This window comes from Tachysurus vachellii, chromosome 3 (genome assembly GCF_030014155.1).
Source record: "Tachysurus vachellii isolate PV-2020 chromosome 3, HZAU_Pvac_v1, whole genome shotgun sequence".
NCBI classification, from domain to species: Eukaryota; Metazoa; Chordata; class Actinopteri; order Siluriformes; family Bagridae; genus Tachysurus; species Tachysurus vachellii.
The window spans coordinates 24891403-24917829 of NC_083462.1; the positions used below are offsets into that span (position 1 = coordinate 24891403).

Genomic DNA, 26427 nt, shown 5'->3' on the forward strand with positions numbered 1-26427 from the left:
ATGTATATTCCAATATTTCATAACTAATCCTGAACTGTGTAACTTAACTGCATATTTTCCTTTGAGAGAATTGTAAACAGAAAAATATCTCACTTTCGGGTATTTATTATTATTTATTATTTTATTTTATTTTTTACACTGTAATATAATGCCTTGCAGCATTGCAATCTATTATGAAGATTGGACTTTTATTTTAAAACGTGTGACACCGGAAGTGATTTCTTGTGAATGAAACTCACGTACAGACCAGAGCGCTAATACGCTTTGCCTTTATGATATCAACTAAGCAGTAAACATGGACTAATTGTTAATTTAACGTTTGGAAACTCTGTGTATAAATATGGCTACAAAGCGTAAGTCAGATGTTCCGGTGCCCGCTGAGGAAAGCGACCAGCTTCTCATAAGACCGCTGTGAGTTTTATTCAAACTAATGTTAGCAAGTTAGCATGTTAGCTTAGCGGCTAATAGTGTTATACTATTCCACTTGTATTAAAAGATGTTATAACGGTAATAAAATTACGAGACCATAACAGTAGAACAGTATTCATTAGCACACTTTACTTAATCGGCGTTTAAATTCTTACCGTTTTCATTTCTGTTAACGTTAGTATTATTTCTAATATAGAATTTAAAACACACAAAATATATAATAACACTGCGAATCTGCTAACATTTGTCCAATTATTACTTTTTTTTATATTGGAACTTTTTAAATTAAACGGTTTTGTGCGAATTAGCATTAATAAAATATTGATGAATTTTATTTAAATGAATTAAAAAAAATCTTGTTTCTTTATTTTGAACCATTTTTAGAAACACATGTTTGTGGCTGGAAAAACCTTATTTATTTATTTATTTATTTATTTATTTATTCATTCATTCATTTATTTATTCATTTATTTATTATTCTTTTTTTTTTTTTTTTTTTAAATTACTGCCCTAAGAGAACTTTTATGAAATTGTTGTATTTAACTGTAAGGCACTTCATTAAATACAGCTCTGTATGAATGCATGTAATAATATAAGGTGATCAAAATGACAAGGAGATGGTGTGAGTTAATTTAATGAAATAGTAGAACGGATTTTATTTGTTTATTTGGTTGTTGTTGTTGTTGTTTTTTACTATTCTTAATTGCTTATTTTTTCCTGTAATTTCGCTACCATTTAAAAAAATGTTTTAATAAAAATCTCTTGAATTACTAACCTGATTGTTGTTTTTTTGTTAGTGTTTTTATATAATCTTGTTTTCTCTGTCAACCATGATTATGATAGGGGAGCTGGTCAAGAAGTGGGAAGATCCTGCATCATTCTGGAATTCAAGGGGCGTAAAATAATGGTAGGTTTTTTACTGTGTCCATTCGTGTTTATTGTTAGCCATTGGCTTATCACTGATTTCTCCTTCAGCTGGACTGTGGTATCCACCCTGGTTTAGAGGGAATGGACGCTTTGCCATACATTGATTTGATCGACCCCGCTGAAATCGATCTACTTCTCATCAGTCAGTAAGTGTGATATTCTGAGTGATGTTTAGAAAGGTTTCTATAACAGAACTGTTTTTAATACCATTTCCTCTTTCACTTAGCTTTCATCTGGACCACTGTGGTGCACTGCCATGGTTTTTACAGAAAACAAGTTATAAAGGAAGGACTTTTATGACCCACGCGACCAAAGCTATTTACCGCTGGCTACTTTCTGACTATGTCAAAGTCAGGTAGATGCTTACAGATGCCCTTATTTATTTATTTTATTTTTTAATGAATATATCTACACTTTATACAAACAGAAGTTAACACGACAGACACAATATAAAAAGGCAAGATGTAAAGTACAAGAAGATGGATAAGTTGTAAAACAATACAAACATGAGTCTATTATTATTTCTTGTTTGAAGTGACAGACTTTATGGTGTTTTCCCGTGTGTGTGTGTGTGTGTGTGTGTGTGTGTGTGTGTGTGTGTGTGCGCGCGCGCATGCGTGTGTGAGTGAATACCCACAGTAACAAAGGAAAGGGCATAGATTTTAATCTGAGGATCCTCAGTTTTATGTCCTAAAATTAAGTCATACCATTAGCGAAAGTATCCCCACCATCTCTAAGGTATTTCAACACAATTTCCTAAAAAGGAAGAGAGCAAGTATATAGGTACCAGTTTCTTGTTTATATTTCCAGCATTTATATTGTTTAAACTACTGATTTTCTAAAACTGGTGTGTAATAATACTGTGTATTAATAATACAGTGTAATAACCTTTATACTGCATAAATTTTCCCCCTTGATTCCTTTATATACCTCTTACTGTTAGACAAAATGCTGTTCCATGTATCCATATCTATGTCACTATTAAGGTCTCTTTACCTGTTCAGTCCTGTTGATTAATCCTTATGCACCTTTGACATCCTTATATAGATGTAGAGTGAGTAACTGTTTAAAATGTTAGTAATCCTCTGCATCCTCTGCTTCTCTCTCTCTGCAGTAATATTTCAGCAGATGACATGTTGTACACAGAGACAGACTTGGAAGAAAGCATGGACAAGATTGAGACGATCAACTTCCACGAGGTGAAAGAGGTGGCTGGCATTAAGTTCTGGTGTTACCATGCTGGCCATGTCTTGGGTGCAGCCATGTTTATGATCGAGATTGCTGGTGTGAAGGTGGGTTAAGGTGTTTGGTTATATTTATAAACAGCATCACACAGATCAGAGCTAACGTCCTTGCTTTTTTTTTAAGATTCTTTATACTGGAGATTTCTCTCGACAAGAAGATAGACATTTAATGGCAGCAGAGATTCCTAGCGTTAAGCCAGACATCTTAATCACGGTGAGTAACAGACTCTAAATGAATCTTGAAACTTAAAGACTAACCCTAACTTGTGTACTATTCACTGTAATTTCTGTTACTGGTAGTTTGGCAGTGTGGTTTGTTCAGCCAGTACACACGGTAGCCTGTACTCTTACATTTTATGTGTGCAGGAGTCTACATATGGAACCCATATCCATGAGAAGAGAGAGGAAAGAGAAGCGCGTTTTTGTAACACAGTTCATGACATCGTGAATCGGGAAGGCCGCTGTCTAATCCCCGTCTTTGCCCTGGGTCGAGCACAAGAGCTCTTGCTCATCCTCGGTGAGAACTCTGAGTAAAACTGTAAGATGTTCTATAACGATACGGAGATCAAACACCAAGTATTCACTTTAATTGGAGCACTTGTATTGTGCACCTGCTCATTCATGCAGTCTGACAATCATGTGGTCATATTGAAGATTTTCTCCCATTCTGATGTTGGATGCGAATCCTATCTGTCTTGATCAGCCGCCACACGATTGGCTGATTGTTTGTATGAAAAAGCAGACTAGTTGTTCATCATAAAATGGACAGTGAGTGTAGCATTTCTGTGATTTCTGACTTTCATGCTTTCAGATGAATATTGGCAGAATCATCCTGAGCTTCATGACATTCCTATTTACTATGCCTCATCCCTGGCCAAAAAGTGCATGGCTGTGTACCAGACTTATGTGAACGCCATGAATGACAAGATCCGCAAAGCCATCAACATCAACAACCCCTTTGTCTTCAAGCACATCAGCAACCTCAAGGTGAGAAGTGTAATGATTTCCTTAGGGTGTTTTTAATGGTTTTACCTGCATTTAACATCAAGTCAAGTTTAGCTTCAAACAATAAAAACAAAGCCATAATGTATATTTATTGTACAGCTCAAGCTGTTCATGTTTAACTCCTTTGGCATTCATTCACTGGAACAGGCATCTTTATTTGTGTGCTTTCTTATGATAGACATGTGTAACCCCTGTATGTGATAAAATATTTAGGTGATGAAATAGGCTCATTGTGTGCCAACCAGGTCTCCTTTATTAAAGTGTTATAATTGTAAGACATTAGAGCAGTTCGTCCTCCTGACTCTCTTCCTCTTCTACAGAGCATGGACCATTTTGATGACATCGGCCCCAGTGTGGTGATGGCGTCTCCTGGTATGATGCAGAGTGGCCTCTCTAGAGAGCTGTTTGAAAGCTGGTGCACTGACAAGAGGAACGGTGTGATCATCGCTGGCTACTGCGTGGAGGGAACGCTTGCCAAGGTAGAGGAGGGGAAGATGATAAGAATGAAAAACATAATGTATTATTTCAACACTATTCAGTCGAGGTCAATAAATGGAAGTGAAGTAGAATTTTAGAAGTAGAAGATTAGGCAAGCATATTTTAGCAAATAACTTTGTAGTAATATATAATGCTTGGGAGTCATCTGATTCTTAAATAAAAGAGGCTAATAAACAATTCCTTTTCGCAGCACATCATGTCTGAGCCGGAGGAGATCACCACCATGTCGGGCCAGAAGCTGCAGTTGAAGATGTCTGTGGACTACATTTCCTTCTCAGCTCACACTGACTACCAGCAGACCAGCGAGTTCATTCGAGCACTCAAACCACCCCATGTGGTGAGTTCTAAACTGTTCCCCAGCTTTCCCTTTTAGATTATTTCATGCGGAGTGATGTGTTACTGATTTTGTGGTTTGCTCAGATCCTGGTCCATGGAGAGCAGAATGAGATGGCCCGCCTCAAAGCAGCTCTTATTTTAGAGTATGAAGAAAATGATGACGAGCGCATTGAGGTTCACAATCCCCGCAACACTGAGGCAGTCACACTCAATTTCAGAGGAGAGAAACTGGCCAAGGTGACAACTCTTCAGTCTACTGTCCTCCTTTAATTAAGCAGTACATCTAAGTGTATATCTCATATCTCCTTTCTTTCTCATTTTCGAGTGTCAGCAGTCAAAGGATTTACTATATTTATGTATTGATACTGATAAATTGTAAAAACTGATAAATGCTCATTCTGTCTGTCTGTATGTGTGTGTCTGTCTGCACATCTGTCTGTGATTGTCCAGGTGATGGGTTCTCTTGCAGATAAGAAGTGTGCACAGGGTCAGAGGGTATCTGGGATCTTGGTGAAACGTAACTTCAGTTATCACATCCTTACGCCCTCAGATCTCTCGAGTGAGTTGGTGCACTTTTCACTTTTAGATGATTAGAATGAATTTGGCACAGCATGTGTTCTCATCATTCTCTTTTACCTTTTAGATTACACAGATTTGTCTATGAGCACCGTGAAGCAGTCTCAAGCCATTCCCTTCACTGGACCCTTCCCTCTACTGCACAGCCAGCTACGTCACTTAGCAGGTGTGTCCTCATATTCAAAGTACAGAACAATTCCTTTGTATTTTATTTTATTATTTGAATTATATTTGGAAGTAAATTTCCTCCCCTTTTTAATGTCATACTTTAGGTATAGACTGAAAAAAAATGCATGTTGCATTGTAGTGCTTTAAGAAAAACAGACCTGACAATGAGAGTGGTTGCTAAGAAACTGGCTAATAAGAAATAATCCATGTATGTGTGCTTTAGGGCATGTAGAAGAGTTGGAGACAGCAGAGAAAAACACATTAAGGATATTTAACAGCATCACACTGATTCATGATGCTAACATGGTCATACTGGAGGTGAGAGCAATCATGCAAAAATCTTTAAAATGCTTTATTTTGGATGTTTATTATTAAAGTTTGTAATGTTATATGTTATAAAAAAATAACCTGGAGGGTAATGGATTTTTTGGTATCATATGTAAGTTGTGTTATTAGGCCGACTGTAATGTTAGCTTAGTTTGTGTGCTTAAATTTCTCTTTAGAACTACTATACTAACCCTGAATTTTAGCAACACCAATGCATTTAATGATTAAAAAAATTCAAATAATATTAACAATATTTGTGTCTGTTACAGTGGATTGCCAACCCTCTGAATGATATGTATGCGGATGCAGTTGCTACTGTGGTTCTGGAGGTCCAGTCAAATCCAAAAGCCCAGAAACGTAAGAACGAAAATGTTTATGTTGATATTTGAATGCATTTTTCCATCTTATATATATATATATCACAGAATTTTTTTTATTTATTTATTTTTTAATTGCTGCTTATGCTGAATGAATGAAAGCTGAGTGCTGAATGTATGCTGATTGCATACAATTGGGTTGTGTTGTTCTGATTGCTCACCACCCGAAGAGCACAGCCATTTCTGACTACTTGGGAGACCAATGATGTAAAATCACTGACTAAAATTTCCCTTATACAATGCACACGTTCATGTCCCTCTTGCTTTGAATGACACATTTGGCAGATGCTTTTATCCAGAGTGACATACACTTTTATCTCATTTTATACAACTGAGCAATTGAGGTTTAAGGGCCTTGCTCAGGGGCCCAGCAGTGGCAGTTTGGTGGACATGGGATTTGATCTCACAACTTTCCGATCAGTAGTCCAACACCTTAACCACCGAGCTACCACATTCCCTAACGCATTAAAGATCACATTAAACATCAGTTTGTGTGTTATTAGTCCAATTTATCACCTTGTTACAGTGTCGTCTTTGCTCAGCCTTCCATGCAAAACCCCTGTCAGATTACAAAATAAAACTCATTCCAGAAGACATGCTTACATCACCCCTGTGTGTATCATGTTGAGTGTAATCTGACCATATCGAAACCAAACTATTATTACTGTTATTATACTCTCAGCAATACAGCCCACAGAGGAGAAGGTGGACATGGATGTCTTCCAGAACAGACTACAGATCATGTTCCAGTAAGCAGACCATCTTATATTTTTAACCTCAGTCTAATGTAATATCTTTGTACTGATATACTCCCAATTTCTTTGTTTCTTCTTTCTCCTCTATACAGTGACATGTTTGGTGAGGACTGTGTAGACTTTAAGGACAAACGCAATCTGTCTGTAACAGTCGACGGCAAGACTGCCTACATTAACCTGGAGACCAGGGTGAGTGTCATAATCGTGTGTGTTTGTGTGTGTCTCTGGACCTTTACTCCTGCATATTCATGCGTGTTTCACATAGACTGATCTTTTTCTCAAGCTCCTAAACTTCTGAGTTTCTCTAAAATCAATGATCATCCAGTCTTTTTTTTAATAACTATTGTGCTCATGCTTATATATATATTCATGTATTTATATAAAGCAATACCACAAATTCAACACATTTCCCTGTTCTAAGTAAAGAATATATTAGAAGTCTATATATACACTTTATAAAACTTTTATGAACTTTCACATACTGGAACAAAAAGTAAAGTATTTTTTTGAATTTTTGTGGAACTTGGCACAGCTGAGGAACCTCTATTTTTAGTCATAATGATGCTAAATTGAACAAAACTCAAATTCTTTAAAACTATTGGATTATCCTTTGAAACACTGATGATGAATGACAATAGATAAATCAGTCATATTTCACCCTTTAATGATGTGGTTGTTATTAATGTGTTATAAAGTCTAATGTGTTCTAATTATTAATATTTACACATCGCTCCCATCGTGTGTGTAGACGGTGGAGTATGAGGAAGGCAGCGTGGATGACGAGTCTCTCAGAGAGATGGTGGAACACGCTGTAGAGAGGCTTTACGATGCCATGAATCCTGTGACATGAGCACAAGGCAACCCTTCTGAAAGCGTCCTCTACTTTCAACTCCCTGCCTGAACGTGCTGAATATATAAAACAACACAAGGACATCACACCTGCTGTTTCACTGGACATTACAGATAATATTTTTGTTTTTTCTTTTTATATGTTCAAGAAAAGAAAGTGTGCTTTGTAAGGATGGATATCATCCAAAATCCATTTATTAAAAACCCCATCTCTAGATCATACTGTGCTTTATTATACATACACAAACCCAACACATGTTAATAAGGGTAAATAAGTTTATTGTATGAAACGACACTCTTCACAGAGAAAGTTGACAGACACTTGACAAAGTTTTAATACTCCTGTTCACTTCAGTTGTGCAGCTGTTTACTGAACATTCGAATCATTTCACTCACAGAAAAGTCACCCAAATTTCCCCAAGTCAAGTAATCAGGATATAGGAACAGTGAAAACATACACGTTAAAAAAAAAAACAAGAATGAAAAGCAGCAGTGAATTTAAACAAATATATTTAAGTAAATGGCAAATATAAGTATATAAGAAATCTGCTATGTACATAAAGACATTGGATATTTCCACTGTAGGATTTTGCATAATACTTGAAGTGCACAAAATATTTTATATTAAAATTATTTATTTTTATATATATATATATATTACATGTTACCAGTACCAAACATTTACCCTGAAAATGAAAATCCATGAATACATTAAGCCTGTTTGTTTCCTGATGGATAGAAATGAGATCTATCATGCTCATGTTTAAATCTGGAATCTGTTTAAAATCGCTGTGAATTTGGAGATTGCAACCCCTTTGTGTTATGTATGGCAAATTATAATGTTTTTAATCTTAGTATTTGTTAATAATGATATTTTCAAACATTTATGTGCTTACTGTAGAAATAATGCATGAAGCACCAACACACGGGCAACAAGGACATGATGAGCACATAAACTAGTGATGATGACAATCGAAATGAAAGTAATGGTGAAAATAGATCACTAAATACCTGTGAGATTACTGATACTGTGAAAATTAACTGTTACACCTGCTTTTACATTGTTTACTCAGCAAACATGATGTAATTACACAGCCGAGTGTTTTCCTATGCACCAACGCTGCACAGTAATCAGATACTGGTCTGAGCTGAGCCTGATGCTATCCATAATCCCACTGTACACTCATTGCCAGTATATCATATATCACTGTCCTGGAAAGCTGAAATGTAACAGTACAACACAAAGATGCACAATATTATACAAGCAAACTTACATACACAGGTATATAAAATATACAGTATAGTATCAGTGGGTAAAGAGAACAGGACCTGTGATATAATCTTAAAGACATTTCTAACAACTCGTCCAATCATCTCCACTGTGAAGAAATTCCTCATCGTCAAGTAAGCCCTACAGCTCTAAACATCTTTACCTACTCATTTTAGGTGAGTAGACACATAATTTACAGTGCACATCTTTCTAAAATATAGGAAACCTGTCTGGAAATTCACAGCTAAACAGGCATGTAAACAAATGATTATTTCCCACCTTCCCTTTTCAACATTAAAGCGTAGATGTTAATACTAAAGAATAGATGTGGTACAGTCCAGTGTGGGTAGTGGGGACACAAAAAAGCTGAAAAGTCTTTGGTATCATTTGTAATATTTGTATTATAAATATTTATACACTCAACATGCACTTTAATAATAAAAAAAAGCACATGTACCTCTGCACATTCATGCAGTTATCCAATAAACCCATCACACAATGAAGGGGAATACAGTTAAGAGCTTCGGTTATTGTTATCATCAAACACCAGAAATGTTACTCTGTTCATGGTATGGTTGTTAGTGTCAGGTATTGTATGAATATTTCAGAAACCGCTTTTCACTTATTACGTTCTTTAGAATTAGCACAGATGGGGTGAAAAAACCTCTAGTAGGTTCTGTGGGTGAAATGAGTACAGCCAGATGACAGGAATGGTGACTCAAATAATCACTCTTTACAACTGTAGTGTGCAGAAAAGCATTTCAGAATACACCACAGGTCAAAGCTTGATGTGGATGAGGAGAAGAAGACCACATCGGGCTTCACTCCTGTCGGCAGAGAGAAAGAATCTGACACAACAGTGGGAACACACTCACTGTAACTGAACACTAGAAGAAACAAGTAGCCTTCCTGTTAGCTCAAACCAGTCTGGCCATTCTGCTCTAAAGTCTCCGATTAACAAAGCTTTTCTGCCAGCAGACCAGCTCCTCGCTGGATGTTTTTGAATTTTGCAGCATTCTGTTTAAACACTAGAGATGTGCATGGAAATCCCAGTAGATCAGCAGCTCCTGAGATACTCAAACCAACCTGTTTCCAATCTGTTACAACCACAGCACAGTCAAAGTCACCGAGATCACAATTTCCCCAATTTGATGTCTGATGGAAAATTTAATCTCTGAAGCACTTGACCTGTATTTGTGTGATTTTATTCGATTTTACATAATGAGCAGATGTAGAGGTTTTTACTAATAAGTGGCCAGTGAGTGTGAAAAGCCTTTTAAAAATTCCCTTTTACATAATATTTAATGCTGCAGTAATAAATTCAAAAATAGCCAAAATCTTTTTACATATATTTTTACATATATTTGTTAATATAAAATGTTGAAAAGTAAAATGGGACAAAATGTACCTTTGAAAGCAAAGTCACTATAAGTCTTTAGCTAAATGTTCACCCTGTAGTCGCTGCAGCTTCAGTGCTAAATTGAGCATTATGTAAACATAAGCAACACACTTTGTTCACCCTACAGGGAATTGAAGTGCTCCAAAACCATACAGCCTCTGAATACAGAGTTGCATAAGCTCCAGCCCACTCTTCACTTATGCAAGCTTTGCTTATTCTGCTTCTCATATGGAGTTCATGCAGTCACTCTTACTCCTTTTCACACACTTTTTTGCTATAAAAAACTTTTTTTTGCACACACACACACACACACATACACTCTCACTCTCACTCAGCACTCTGTCTCCTTCCTGATGCTGTGCCCGTGTGTCTTCATCTTGAACGATCTCTCCAGATTGTTCTCTGCAGCATCAGTCAGGTCTGCAAAGGATCGAGCTGCACTGGTGCGAGTGGTGGTGAAGTCATCCTCTAGGACCTGCTCGTCCATGCGTGAGTCGTAACTGGGGTCTTCCTGGATGGTGTCCATGCGTGGAGGCTCTGTGCTAGCCAAAAAGCCTGAGGCTGGAGACGTTAAGCTGCTTGCAGTCAGAGGGGCGGGAGGGGTGCTGCTCTGGAAGCGTGGGACGGCAGAGAGAGCCGAGGAAGTGTGAGGCTTGAAGATGCGCACTGAGGCTGAATCGAGACTGCTCAGCAATTCTGCATTCTGAACAAGGACATAGAAGAAACCAAAATCTGTGGCCTATTACAAAGTCCGTTAATGTGAAATCGACTCATTTATTCATTTGCAGATTTTAAAATATACAGCATGCACAAGGATCAGTCAACATTACCATAATGAGAAGTGTATAAATCATATCAAAAGTTCATTCAGTAATTTCATACACACATGTCAGTATGTCAGTCTCAGCAATACAGCGTACTTATTCAATATACAGGTTTGAAAACAGGCAACCAGGATCTATTGTTTACCCCAAAGTTGAGGCTTAAGTGCAGGGGAGATCGTGCTTTTTGTATTGCTGCCCCCACGTGCTGGAATGCCTTGCCACTGTCTATTAGACAAGCCTCTTCTCTTAATATTTTTAAGTCCAGGCTAAAGACATTTTTATTTTCAAAAGCATATGGCTGATGGGATATTTGTACAATTTTTCTGTTTGTTTGATGTGTGTTTTTCTGTTTTTAATGACCTAATGGAAAGCACACTGGTCGACGGAAGTTGTAATTAATTGTGCTATATAAATAAATTGTCATTGTCATATGTCAGCGCTGGCAAGAATGTCAGCACTCCAAAGTTGATTCTTTTCTCATAACAGCATGTCTCAGAAAATGTTATTCTTCTTATACCACAGCGATTTGTCAATGCTAACAATTTTTATATTTATTAAAAAATGACACATACATTTTATCGGTTTATAGATAAGTTTGACGTTGTGGAACGTCAGTGAAAGAATATCTTCGTTGTTATCACTTAAGTTGTAGTAGTTATGAACAGTCGTTCCCATACCAGCTTCTTATTTCTTTCTCTCTCAAAGTTACTAAGATAAGAAAAATAAATCGCAGCTTGTCATGTTAGAAAAGGATTTAGCTTTTCCTCTGGAGACTAACATAAATTGTAAAGAAATCTTTTCCTCACAGAAAGCATTATCAGTGATTACCCATTTTGTTGTTGTGGTTTGTGGACCATCTGACATAGAGCTGTGAGTTATTTCCATAGAAGCGATAAAGAATTAGATCGAGTGCATTAATATAAACCTGTGTTATAGAACAGTAAACACTACATTAACACTACTTTTTCCTCAGATGCCCACTATTTTAACAGCTGACTCAAATCTATATTATTCACCACTTCGAATCAAATAAATATTTTCTCCATTTTGGATTATTATGCATATGTATCCCTGCGATGGGTTGGCACTCCATCCAGGGTGTATCCTGCCTTGATGCCCGATGACGCCTGAGATAGGCACAGGCTCCCCGTGACCCGAGGTAGTTCGGATAAGCGGTAGAAGATGAATGAATGAATGAATGAATGAATGAATGAATGTATATGTATATCATAGTGTCTGTCACTTACGCTGGGGTAAATGAGTGATCTTGTGTTCAGTTCATACTGCTGGTCGAGCTTCTTGTCCTTTAGGAAAAAAAGTGAAGCATTACAAAGTAGAACCAATTCACACAAGAGATACTTTATTTAAAAAAGTGCTGTACACACAGTAAGGAAAACTTGCAACCTACCACACAGTGAACAAGAATACTGAGAGGGATCCAGAAGAGCAGGGAAAAGACCACCACAGATCCCACAATGTTATCAGCCAAGAATTTCCCTAAGGGAAAAAAAAAAGAAAGGTACAGCTCACACTTCTGCTCTTCCTCCAGCGCATGATCCTAATAACATCTAACTCATGCTACAGAAGACTCACCAAATGTGTTGATGTTCAGCTTGTCAATAAAATCCCACAACCTTTCAATGACATCCTGCACCTGCTTCATGCATTTTCCCTGCAATCAATAAAAAGAGTTGCTCTTTCTGCCACCAGATGAGCCATCGTCCTTCATACTAGGTACCAAGTAGGCCAAACTGGAACATATGGATGTAGCTAAAAATAATGCAGACCACCCGATTGATCAGAGCTGTTTCTGGCTGAAACTGTTTCTCTAATGGCACAAAAATCTTCTGTAGTAGGCTACCATAGTGTCTTATCTTACTCTGTATTTAGGCCAGTGCATTCGGTGGGAGAGAAACATTTCAGTGATGTCATGTTAATGTTAATAAGCTTTTCTCTTATGTAAAGACAAAGATCTGGAGGGATCACAAGCCTAGAATGTTTTGAATTAGATTAAAGACATTTCAAAGCATACAGATTATAAGTGTTTGTATCACTGGGACGTGTGTGTGTGTATGTAAGAGACACTCACCTTTCCATCACAGAAGCCCACAGTGCAGGGTTTGCCCTTTCTCAGGTACAGGAAGTTACCTTTCTCATCCCGGTATGGAGAGCATGCACCACTCTCACTGCGACAGCAAACCATACACGAGCGTTCTGTCTCTGAAAAGGAGAGCCAAAGAAACCTAATTAAAACTTAGTGAGTCATTCTTAGAGCACAGTGAATGGGATCGCCTACAACAAAGCATGTCACATAAAGAAACCTATATATAGATCAACAATCAAAAAACATCATTGTCTTTTAACTCAACACACATACGGCGAGATCCAAAAGTATGAGACTTCACTAAGAATCTATCGTTGTTTTTAATCTATTTTTGAAACTAAAAACTAAAACAATAAAAATGAGATGTTCAATACCAGACAACATATTGATGGATCTGATCTAACACGGATCGTCAGGTTTTACAGGTTTACATTTCACCCTTTGCTGATAATAACATTTGTAATGATGTTTGTATTTAGAAGCATTTTTAGTACATGTGTCCATTTAGTGGACTCAGTGTAAAACAATTAAAGAAAATGAAACATGCAGACCATTGCAGGCACACGAATGCAGGTTGAGGACAGCCTCACAGAATGGTATACACTCCCCGTTCAGACACTGCCCACTGTCCACACAAGTGGTGTTATCAAGCAGGTTCTCTGGAGGAGGACATTCACTGCTGTTACCTAGTGAGACAGAAGAAAGAAATTATAAAATCTTCAGCTCGTTATATTTTACACTGGCTCTGTTGCACATGCATCACTGTTATGATTTTTCTGCAAAATTATCTGGCACAGTGTGAAGTAAAAACAGAAATAATGAAACAATATGTGGTCAGTAAAATAATATCATAAAACAGATTAAAAAAAATAAAGAAATAAAATTGATTAAAAAACAATAAAAACATTGTTAATTAAAAATACAATTAAACTAAACTCGTGCATGTTTTTCTTTTTTCATCTTTTGTGTATTTTTCTGCATTATTTTTATTATTAAAATACAGTACACAACAGAAAAACATTCACTGGATCACCAAAGTTCGACTCCCTGCAGACGATGCTGCGGACGTCTCTGCCTGAGAGCCAAGGGAGCACGATTAACCATGGAAAGGATAGCATGCTCTTTGTCCCCTGTCAATCTCAGCAATGCTAGCCAATCTATGAGGCCATTTATGTGGAAAAGGGTGGATAACACTCTGCTCTGTGTTGGTTATGCAGTCGTGTTAGGAGAAGCTTGAATAAACATGCATGTAGGTTCGCTTTACATGTCTCGAGGAAAGCAGAAACTCTCTCTGGTTAGTGGCTTTAGGAGAACGTTGGCTCTTTGGTGGGGACTGACAAATGACCACATTAAGGAGAGAAAATTGGGGAAATGTTCAGATTTTATAAGATCATTTGAAAAGGACTGTAATTTGTGCAGCATACAGTGAATATTTTGTGTTTCAGACATGGACATGGCATACTTGGCTCCTGCTTCTTTGATTAGACCATAGATCCTTTTTTGGCTCACCTGTGCAGTAGGACATGCCCTTACAGGTAGCATTGATGGGCTCCTGGCACGGCTTTCCGACCTTCTCATACATACAGTTCTTGCAGCAGGCGCTGTTTCTATCACTGCCAATGACACAAGAACATCAACACACAATGAATGTAGGTGCACAGGTAACAGGTCCAACTGTCAAACAACGCAATATATCATTCATAAAAGATGAGCAGAAGCACATTCCAATCAAGAGCCACATGAGGGCGCTCTACCTGCACTGCTTTGAAGGTTGTAGCTTGCAGTCGAATGTACAGCAGAGGTCAGTGTGGAGGTGGACCAGGCCGGGGTCACATTCCTCTCCCTCCTCCACCCGTGAGTTCCCACACACCTTACTGTTTCTCTCTTTAAAACATGAAGGGCCCTTGTGCCTCAGGCTTTTCACAATAGACATCTTACTGCAGTTGGAAAATAGCTGAGAACAAACACAAAGATGAAATTGTTTCTTTCCTAAAGTTGTAATAATCTCTCACACAAATGCTAGATTACAAAGAGCTTGTATGGTGTAATAAAAGATCTGAAAGATGTGTAAAGGGTGTCTGAGGTTTGAACAACAGCCTTAACAATGTCAAAGTGACGTCATAGTAAAGTAAAGATGTAGTACCCTGTTATTGGAATTTTCACCGCTCACAGCAATGGGGTACATGACGTATTTGCCCCCGTGGTCCTCACTAGGGGCGCAGTACGGCACGTCATCCCTGTCATGAACAGCCCCGAAGTTGTGCCCGAGCTCATGGGTCGTCACTAAATCGGCTTCCTTTTGATGTTAGGAAAGAGTCTGATTTATTTACTATTTATCATCATGTGAGTTTGATGAGCAAAGAGACACGATGTTTTAACTCACTTTAGTCAGAATAGTCTTCCCATAGTTCTTAGTGCTGGTTAAGCCTGTGTTCAAGTATATGGTACGTTGGTCAATTCCTGACTGAGGAGACTCTTAAAGACAAACAATGAAAAGCAATTAGACCAAATTAAGTGTGCGGCTTTATTAAATGGAAACATATCTTTTTTCTTGCACTTTAAATGTAATCACATATAAGCTGAATCCATGTCACATGGCTGTCCTTGATCACTTTCTTGATTTCCATTGAGCACACATTTGAGTGACCCATTGTGACACTGACCCTTATTTTTCAGCTGTGTTTTCAACAGTTCAGTCTGATCGTAAATGTGTACATGAACTCCGTACTTAGATATAGTTAACAGAGTTTAGTGTCTGTGTCTGAGGAACAGATGTGGATTTTTTCGAGCTCATTCTTCCTTCAGTTGAGTAATAAAAGTATTTGTGTACAAGAGGCACCACAATTGAGAACTACCCTCAATGCAGTGTTTTGGACATATGGGCTATAAAACACTAAAACATGTCAGATTGGATTTTATTCATTTTGGAATTGGTTCAAGACGGACACTGGACTCATCTGTATATAAATAATATATAATTATTTAAATAAATTTGACTTCAGTTAAACTCCGTCCAGGGTGTATCCTGCCTCGATGCCCGATGACGCCTGAGATAGGCACAGGCTCCCCGTGACCCGAGGTAGTTCGGATAAGCGGTAGAAAATGAGTGTGTGAGAGTGAGAGTGAAATCTATGGTACTGTGTGATTTACATCGCTACATACTTTAGCTGCACTGCTCTCTATACACAGAGATTGCATTAAGTAAAGCTTTTGCTCACCTTTGGAACAGACTCCTCCAGGACCCTCTTCCTTGGCAGGGGCGACATAGGCAAGGCCTAGTGTGCCCTCATCAAAGTCCTGATAGGTGAACAAGTGAGCCAAACACACCTTGGAGGCATTCTCTGCAATGTCCATGCTGAATTGCTGCAGGAAAGAGAAGGTTTATACTGTTATATTATCAAGCCACTTGTGCTGAGAGACATGGTTAAGGTCTTTGCTCTGTAGCCTTTTCCCTTCAAGTGTCATTTAATAATGCTGTACCGATATCTTCAGGAATATATAATAAGTGCTGTTTTTGGAAATAAATATGTACTTGTTCATATTTATGAGAACAAACTCAAAAGACCTTGTGTGGGTAAATTTGTTGAGAATATATTTACAGTTTTTTGTACAAATGTATTTGTACTTTTGTACCGTACTTAAACAGCCAATTGTATAGAATATGCCTTTTCTATGATAGGATTACAATTTTCCTTTACTTGAACTAGGAAGACAAAACAATGCTCCACTGCACAAAGAGAGGTCAATGAAGACCTGGTTTGTCAAGGTTGGAGTAGAAGAACTCTTCTGCACAGAGCCCTAACTACAACCCCACTGAACACCTTTGGGATAAACAGGATCACTGGCTGTACCACAGGCCTCCTCATCCAGTATCTATACCTGACCTCAATAATGCATGTGGCTAAATGAACACAAATCCCCACAGCCACACTCAAAAATCTAGTGGAAAGCCTTCTCAGAAAATGAAGATTATTCTAAAGAGAAGCTTTCTCTCTCACCTCCAGAAGTCTTTTCACATCCCACACATCTTTGTTCTTCACTGGACTCCCCTTCATGTTGTAGTGGGTTTGTCCTTGTTCCACTTTTGTAGGGGATTTGTTGATCATAATCTGACAATGCCAAAAGTCATCAAGGACCATAAATTTGGCATATGGCATACATATGATTATGAAGATCTCAAAAAAGCAATGATGACACACATTAACACAAACCTGCTGGATCTGAACACCATAGCCCTTAAACTCTTCATCCCAAGATGTGTTTCTGTAGATGTCGTCCACCCGGTCAATCAGCTCAATCTGCAGACACACAGAGAATAATCCAGATAAACAGAATGTTTTGTTCAGAAAAAATGGACACACAGCTGCTTCATTGTAGTCTAATTTTTGTCATATTTTGTTATTGATTAGTCTCTTTACAGATTTTATTTATTCAGAGATAAAATCACCTAAACCTTAATCAACAGTTGCAGTCAAAATATATTATCTTATAGTTTGTGGGCTTAAGATAATGATTTAAACCAGTACTCAACATTTTCAGCTAAACATTTACAGTGTTTGTGATTCCAACACGATTACTTCTACTAAGAACTATACTTTTTTGTGCTTATTTATTGGTCTACAATATAAAATAGTCCTGTAGCCAGAGATGCTGGCTTCAAACTCCATGAACAGGCTGCTCTCACCAGGTAGTTGATGGTAGTACTCTCCTCCTTGCGGCCCATGTGTCTGAAGAAACGATAATCTGCCACCAGCAACAGAGGACATGTGTTCTTCCTGTGATCCACTGCCTGCCTCCTCACTCTCAGGTGCTCTAGCAAAAGCGCGTAATAAATTAGCCATGGTCATTCCTAACTTACTCTACTCAGAGAACCAACGTTTTACTTTAGAAGGCAAATAACAAAAGAGTATAAATGTGTAGCATTTATATTAACTTTAAACTTAAAATTTTACATGGAAGTGTCTTCAGTATGGAGGAAATTTCTGGGTAACATGACAAGCTTGTTTTTGCTCATGTTTTGTCTTATTACCTTCAAGTGAGGAAAAAAAGGCTGGTAAAGAAATGACAGTTTATAGCTGTTATAATATCAGTGAATACAGAACATGTTTGCAACAAGTGAAATGTTTGTAGTTATATGGATAAAACACCATGTTATGAGTAGAAGATAAAGATACACTTGGACATCCTGTTATATAAAATAATAAACTTTAGGGTGGTCACAGTAACCCAACCACACACCCAACCACACCTGCACATAACCGACCACAAAAAACCCCCACCCGCACACAAACACTAACAGCCTTAATGTTAGCAGGTTATAAAACAATATTTTCAGACAGAACCCATACTTTAGCTTCATTATCAGCCTGAATTGGTGACAGTGCTAGTGAGTAAACTGCATATTGTCGCTGTCGGGCAGAAACCTCGTATGTCCAAATTTGGTCAATTTCATATTTTTTCACATATCGATGCTATTGGTCAGTCCCCACATGGGTCTGTTATTTTTACAAGTTATTAACCAATCTGGGGGCACGGTGGCTTAGTGGTTAGCACGTTCGCCTCACACCTACAGGGTCGGGGTTCGATTCCCGCCTCCACCTTGTGTGTGTGGAGTTTGCATGTTCTCCCCGTGCCTCGGGGGTTTCCTCCGGGTACTCCGGTTTCCTCCCCCGGTCCAAAGACATGCATGGTAGGTTGATTGGCATCTCTGGAAAATTGTCCCTAGTGTGTGATTGTGTGAGTGAATGAGAGTGTGTGTGTGTGTGTACCCTGCGATGGGTTGGCACTCCGTCCAGGGTGTATCCTGCCTTGATGCCCGATGACGCCTGAGATAGGCACAGGCTCCCCGTGACCCGAGGTAGTTCGGATAAGCGGTAGAAGATGAATGAATTAACCAATCTAAAGTCTTGAAAGTAGCTTGAGCGCAAATCTCATAACCCCATTGGACACTTCAACTGTCCACCTCTTCCTCACTCCGCGGGAGAGCTTCGTGGCATATTTCTCCTTAATAAGAGTTGCAATGAATCAACACGTCTTCTGAGGTAAATGTCTTCAAAACAATGGGCTCAAAGAAAAATAAATCTTGACCCCCGCTAGTTCTGGTGCTCGTCTGAGGACAGGAATTTAGCGCAAGACAATCCACTGCAACGCAGAATAAACCCTGTCCACTGCAGATAAGATACGGCTTTTTTTAATTTCCTGAAAAATAACGGTTTTTGAAAATTCGAGGATTCCGCCCGACAGCGACGATATGTAAGAAAAAGGTATCCCCTGCACTGTGAGCAGTTTTTTTGACTCTCTCTGTGAAAGAATCAATAAAGGATGCACTCACATAGACACAAAATGACTAAATGAGAGATACTATGATGACAGATTGAGCAAACTTTAGATTTTTATTTTTGTTCAATTCATGTTTAGCTATTTGTTTTAAAATGCTATTTAATTATTAAACATGAGAAAAATCACAGATAATTAAATCCCCTGATCCAAAACTGCAAGATTCCACCACCCCTAGTTCCGCTCAGCCCTAAAAAAGCAAATCACCTCATCTGCATTGAAGAACAATAAACACTTTTCCTCTCCTCAATCCACACTCCCTCTGTGCAGCTCCCCAAACCCCCCACACACATCATTAGTGCCCTGTGCCTTTACTAGCAGCTCTAATTAAGCCTCCATAAATAATGAAGTACTGTATTGAGGAGAGGATCCTGCTGAACATTTACATACACAGACCACAGAGTACCGTGTCTGAGGCACTAACTATGAACCGTTCTCGGGTGTTATTTCAGGACTTGAATCAGTATATATATATATGACATGTCCAGTCAGATATCGTCAAGGTCAAATAAAAACACCTACATTCACAGACAGCAAATTAAAAACAGAACTGCATTTGTTTCCATTTTCTTGTGCTTTATATTAGAAATAACAATAATGTGAAATGACTGTTTGATTTTAAATGGCTGTAACATAAGATAGCTGTAATTTAGCTCATGGGCTGTTTAAATTACGGCCATGCACTGCATACTATGGCAGGAATATTATATTTCACAAAGCAGAAACCACAGAAATACAGCTCAAGGAACCGTGATGCATTTGTCTGGCATAACTGATTAACATTAGAGCGTATTTATGTAGCTGCTATGGGCTTAAGAGAATCTTCAAACTAGAAGATAGACTATTTTATACTTTAAACTAGTTTATCTGCATTGCAATCAGGACTTCTCTCACATGCATCAGAGAAATCTACAACTAGCAGAATTTTACCATCCTGGACAGTTTCCTAGACACAGTGTTCTCTCTTTAGAGATGTACCACCAGATCCTAAGGGCCAACAAAAGAGACCAAGGAAGAGTTTCTACCCTCAGGCAATCTGGCTACTGATCGTGGACACTTGAGAAAGTCTGCTTATTCCTCACTCACATGCCTCGATCACAGTTTAACAAACACAAAACGCTTTTCTTTGCACCACGAAGAAAACTTTTTATACACTGTATTTCTCCTTATAACATTACTCCACAGATTATTATATTTGACTATATGTTTATTATATTATTACATATTTTTCTGTATTTATTATGTGTGAATTTGTCATTTGTTTATTGTTGGTTCTGCTCATTGTTGCACTTTGAGGTGAGTAAAAAAAACAAAAAAACATTTTAGTACATCACATGTATCTTAAAAATTAAAGGACCTTAAACTCCATAAGAACAGATGGTCTGAGAAAATATGAATTAAAGGATTAGTATAATTTTTTTTTTCTTGTTTATTTGTCGTTTTCAAGTTGATTTGCCTATAATATTTTTTAAATTGTGTGATTCTGTGATCTGCAGGCTTAGTTTATTTAAATGTTATCTAATAAAAAGCCCGTCAATAAACTGAAATTCGAACGCATTTGATGAGGCACTAAATATCCCCTAAAAGTTTAAATCTCTCACCTTCACCTTCTACTTGTTCCTCTGTTGCGGTGGCTGCGTGCACATTCTCAGGCAGGAGCTGACTGGCCTCAGCTGTGATGTAGCCACACACTTTAGGTGCGGAGAGGCGGCTCACGTTCCGGATGTCCTCTGAGCGATACACCAGCAATCGGCCATCCGACGACCCTTGGGTGATCCTCCACAGAGGCTACACACAGCATACAACACATACATAAGAGAATCACTCATTTAACATGACATTACATTTACAGCACTTGACAGATTCCCTTATCCAGAGCGACTGACATTTATCTCATTTATACAGCTGAGCAATTGAGGATGAACCTGTACAACCCTATGCTTATTTTTGAGCCTCTTGCTTGAAAACGACATGCTCAAATTAAAATGAATATCTCAAAAACTACACAGTGTATTTAAATAATTCTGGTACTTAGAATAAGTATATATTACCAGGACAGAGTCAGAAAAATATAATAATAATATTTGGTGGTTAATTAAAAAAAACAAAAAACAAGTGAAGCTTCTATTGTCACGGAGTGTTCATCCTTATACCGTTGGATTCTGAAGAATCTGGTTGTGGTCGATTGCTTGTGTCAGATTTGTTGCGTATGAAATGTTTACGCATTTTTTCTGACTGTTATTTTAGCCGCTTGGAATTGTGTTTTGTTTAGCTGAGCTTCTTCCCGGGGGCACAGTGGCTTAGTGGTTAGCACGTTCGCCTCACAGGGTCGGGGTTCGATTCCCGCCTACGCCTTGTGTGTGTGGAGTTTGCATGTTCTCCCCGTGCCTCGGGGGTTTCCTCCGGGTACTCCGGTTTCCTCCCCCGGTCCAAAGACATGCATGGTAGGTTGATTGGCCTCTCTGGAAAATTGTCCGTAGTGTGTGAGTGTGTGAGTGAATGAGTGTGTGTGCCCTACGATGGGTTGGCACTCCGTACAGGGTGTATCCTGCCTTGATCCCCGATGACGCCTGAGATAGGCACAGGCTCCCCGTGACCCGAGGTAGTTCGGATAAGTGGTAGAAAATGAGTGAGAGTGAGTGAGCTTCTTCCCGTTCTTTTGCTATGCTGCATGTGTAGATAGATTCAGGCTTTGTATGCTTAAGAAAGGATTTATTATTTCTGTCCTGGCTTGGGTAGAAAGGGGTTAAGGGCCTTGCTCAAGGGAGGCAGATTGGTGGCCCTGAGATTCAAAATCACAACCTTCCGATTAGTAGTCTAACACCTTAACGACCGAGCTACAACTTTCCACATTGCACAACATAATGGATGTCAGCGTGTCAACACCTTAATAAATGAGGTATAAACAAAGCGTATTTTTGGGCTCAATTGTGCTGAGAAGAAAAAAGACATGAAAAAAAGAGGTGGCAGGATGAGAAAGTGATGTGTGAAACTAACCTCTATGTTATACTCAGCCTCATCTGTCAGAATGTGAGCAGTGAAGTCACTGTCATCTATATGTGCCTGTACGCGTGAGTTTTCCTCCCCTGCAAGTGGAGGGTGCAAAGTTAACAGCAAAAACTAGAAGTTCTGACAAAAAAAAATCTAATACCTAAAACATGCAATGCAATCACAGCACCTAGGTGGTAAAACGTAGATATGTTTTTACTGTGAATGATGTAGTAGCTACTGTAAGCGGCGGTATGGATTATTACAACATTTCTACCTTTGCCTGCAATAGTAATTTAGGTTGTGAGATTTATACAGATTCTGGAAGAAATATGAAGAACATATGTAAACTATGCATATGGCAAAAAAGAGAAAAAGAAATTTAACGTTTAAAAAAGAGGAGTCTCAAAAACATCTCAGAATTTGTGAAGAATTTGTCCCATAAAACACCTCTATTATTTACATTCAAATATTTATAAAGAGTCCTATGCAAAAGTTTAGGAACCCCAGACAATTTCCATGATTTTCATTTATAAACATTTGGGTGTTTGTATCAGCAATGTTATTTAATCTATCAAATAACTGAAGGACAGAGTAATATTTCAGTAGTGAAATTAGGTTTATTGGATTAACAAAAAATACCCAATTTGGGCACCCTTGCCATTTTGTTGATTTGAATACCTGTAACTACTTAGCACTGATTAACTGGAACACACAATTGGTTTGGTGGCTCATTAAGCCTTGAACTTCATAGACAGGTGCATCCAATCATGAGAAAAGGTATTTAAAGCGGCCAATTGCAAGTTTTTGTTCTCTTTGACTCTCCTCTGAAAAGTGGCAACATGGAGGCATCAAAACAACTCTCAAATAACCTGAAAACAAAGATTGTTCAACATTATGGTTTAGGGGAAGGCTACAAAAAGTTATTGCAGAGATACGAGCTGTCAGTGTCCACTGTGAGGAACATAGTGAGAAAATAGAAGACCACAGGCAGTTCTTGTTAAGGCCAGAAGTGGCAGGCCATGTAAAATATTGGAGAGGCAAAGGTGAAGGATGGTAAGAGTGGTCAAAAACAGCCCACACACCACCTCCAAAGACTTACAACATCAACTTGCCGCAGTCACTGTGCATCGTTCAACAATTCAGCGCACTTTGCACAAGGTGAAGCTGTACGGGAGAGTGATGTGAAAGAAGCCTTTTCTGCACACACGCCACAAACGGAGTCGCTTGAGGTATGCAAACGCACATTTGAACAAGCCAGCTTCATTTTGGAATAAGGTGCTATGGAGTGATGAAACAAAGATTGAGTTATTTGGTCATAACTAGGGGCGTTATGCATGGTGGCAAAAGAACACAGCATGCCAAGAAAAACTCTTGCTACCCACAGTAAAATTTGGTGGAGGTTCCTTCATGCTGTGGGGCTGTGTGGCCAGTGCCGGTACTGGGAATCTGTTTAAAGTTGAGGGTCGCATGGATTCCACTCAATATCAGCAGATTCTTGAGAATAATGTTGAGGAATCAGTCACCAAGTTAAAGTTACGCCAAGGCTGGATATTTCAACACGACAACGACCCAAAACACTGCTCAAAACCTACTCTGGCATTTATGCAGAGGAACAAGTACAATGTTCTGGATAGATCAAAATGAAATTGCTGATCCAAACACCCAAATATTTATAAATGATAATCATGGAAATTGTCAGGGGTTCCTAAACTTTTGCATACGACTGTATCTACCAAATATACTATACTCCTATGTCAAAGTAAACACCACACAAGCACATCACTTAATCAGAGAGCCTTTTGAATTATTCATGCTTAACAACTGACCGATGACATGGCCCGTGAAGAAGTTCTGTCTGTGGACCTCAAAGTTCTGGTAAGTGCCGTCTTTCTCTACCACCACAGCACTGAAGTCTTCAGTGAACAATTCAGTGTTGGTGGTCAGGTAGAGCCTGAAATGCCTGAAAAGCCAAACATGCATATAACAGAGGAGTAAGTTTTTAAAAATAAAAAAGAAACGGCGTCACATAAAAATAATAAAAATTGATTCCAAACAATTCAACACAACTGTGTACACAAAATCAAGTCACTCTAACAGCACAGACAGCAGAGGTGACATGAAATTCAGCAAAGCTCTCCCCAAAACAAGCCCAAATCCTGGGTACAGGCTGACATATTCAGCCCATATTGGTCTATATTTGTATCATGGTTTCATAAATTATTAACTATATCAATTAATAACCATGATACCAAGATTTTATTTTTTTTTTAAGTTGTATCTAGGGTTGCTTTTTGTCCGAAAAGAGCACAAGATCCAGGAGAACCTGAAAGAACGAACACGGGGAGAACATGCACTGACTGTAACAACGTCAGGTTAAACCCACTGAGTCAACACGCTGTTCTAGGGATTAATCATGAACGAAAAAATGCACCACCAGCTCATAACTGCAATCTATAGCACATGTACAAATAACAGACTCACCTGTGTAAAGCCGTGAAAGTGAGAAGTCTCTCTGCGTGTGTGTGGCTCTGCACATCTCGCTTACGGACGGAGTGTTGCTGCAGACTGGACAGGTTCAGAACGTCAAAGTCTGACAGCAAAGACTGCAAGTGATCTGAGAGAAATATCAAACAGAACCTGAAATATTCACATCTGAAGGGACCACAAGAAGTGAAGCAACGTGATGGTCAGAATTATTTGTGCAGATCATATTTCTCAGACTGTTTTAATTAAACCAATGATTCAGACTAGTCACAACAAGCAACCAGGGCATAATAACAGATGTTTATTACTTAGTAGCTTGTTAGATGTCTAATAGATTAGATTTCAATTGATTTTTTTTTATTGTTCCCTTAGTGTACGATTTAAAATGGGATCATGACTTGTTCAGGAGAAAGTTAAGAATTTAGATGATCAATTGAAATATCTCATATAAATTAATAAATAAATAATAAGATAAAGATATGTAACAAAGCCACACAGGTGTGTTTTTGTTTAAAGTGTGTTAGTTAAATGACAAAGCTTTGTGTTATGGTTACAATCTGTTTACATTAAGAAGTTTATGTGGTTCATAAGTTCCCAAACTCACCATATTCGCCTTCTGTGCCAGGTCTTTTTGAGCACTCTGTTAAAAATAAAGATGTCAGAACCACAATAACGTGTTTCATGGCGCACTGAAAGCCGGATTACTGATGTGGATTAACATCTGGACATGACACACAGTCTGCTCTCTATGGACCGTTCATATGGACCGACAAGTAGAAAATATCTAAATAATATATTTAGATTAAAAACAATCCGATTCATTTGTTATATGTTACTTTCTTTTTTTTTTTTACATAATCACGACCACGCCGACAAGAGAAACTGCGAAAAGTCCCAAACTCAGAGAGGACACCCGGAAGTACTTGTTAGAGCTAAAGAGAGAGAGAGAGAGAGAGAGAGAGAGAGAGAGAGAGAGAGGGAGAAGTGAAAAAAGGGAGGGGGATGGAGAAAGAGAGAGAAAAAGAGAGGGGGGGAGAGGGGAGAGAGAGAAAGAGAGAACGAGAGAGAGAGAGAGAGAGAGAGAGAGAGAGTGAGAGAGAACGAGAGAGAGAGAGAGAACGAGAGAGAGAGAGAGAGAGAGAGAGAGAACGAGAGAGAGAGAGAGAGAGAGAACGAGAGAGAGAGAGAGAGAACGAGAGAGAGAGAGCACAAGCACATCCACTCCATTTGAAGTCAGCGTTTACATGCTACAGTATTTGCTCCTTAATGCGATTTAATTTCCCCATAAACGTATGGTGTAATTTAGTGAGCACAAAATATATACACATACACATCGTTCACAACGCTAATATTAACTATGTAGGTTATAAGAAGATAAATTCCTGTCGGTATATACTGGAGTATTTTTAGTTTATGTCTGCAGTGGGGTCTCAGCACACTAAGGGAAAGTATGACCTATGAAGAAAGTATTTATTTCTTAGTACAAAGTAAATATCTATATAAATAGTTATATGAATTTATAGACTAT

The 26427-nt window shown here is 38.4% G+C and overlaps 2 protein-coding genes across 2 annotated transcripts; one reads left to right on the top strand and one right to left on the bottom strand.

Moving 5' to 3' along the window:
• Positions 1–229: 229 nt before the first annotated feature.
• cpsf3 (cleavage and polyadenylation specific factor 3) lies at positions 230–7708 on the top strand. Its single transcript, XM_060866412.1, has 18 exons — positions 230–411; positions 1273–1336; positions 1405–1502; positions 1583–1711; positions 2471–2648; positions 2725–2814; positions 2967–3117; positions 3412–3587; positions 3926–4084; positions 4294–4440; positions 4524–4676; positions 4890–4998; positions 5083–5181; positions 5407–5501; positions 5780–5867; positions 6570–6636; positions 6735–6831; positions 7391–7708. The coding sequence occupies exons 1-18, from the start codon at positions 341–343 to the stop codon at positions 7490–7492; spliced, it is 2073 nt and encodes a 690-aa protein (XP_060722395.1). The 5' UTR covers positions 230–340; the 3' UTR covers positions 7493–7708.
• A 45-nt stretch (positions 7709–7753) lies between these two features.
• Positions 7754–25804, bottom strand: adam17b (ADAM metallopeptidase domain 17b). Its single transcript, XM_060866411.1, has 19 exons — positions 25504–25804; positions 24897–25029; positions 24242–24375; positions 22422–22510; positions 21026–21212; positions 17773–17900; positions 17300–17386; positions 17087–17197; positions 16307–16451; positions 15472–15563; positions 15232–15384; positions 14843–15042; positions 14598–14701; positions 13640–13774; positions 13074–13204; positions 12578–12656; positions 12393–12481; positions 12232–12288; positions 7754–10863 (listed from the first exon to the last, which is right to left on the bottom strand). Exons 1-19 carry the CDS (start codon positions 25580–25582, stop codon positions 10492–10494), a joined length of 2505 nt encoding a protein of 834 aa, XP_060722394.1. The 5' UTR covers positions 25583–25804; the 3' UTR covers positions 7754–10491.
• Positions 25805–26427: the final 623 nt, after the last annotated feature.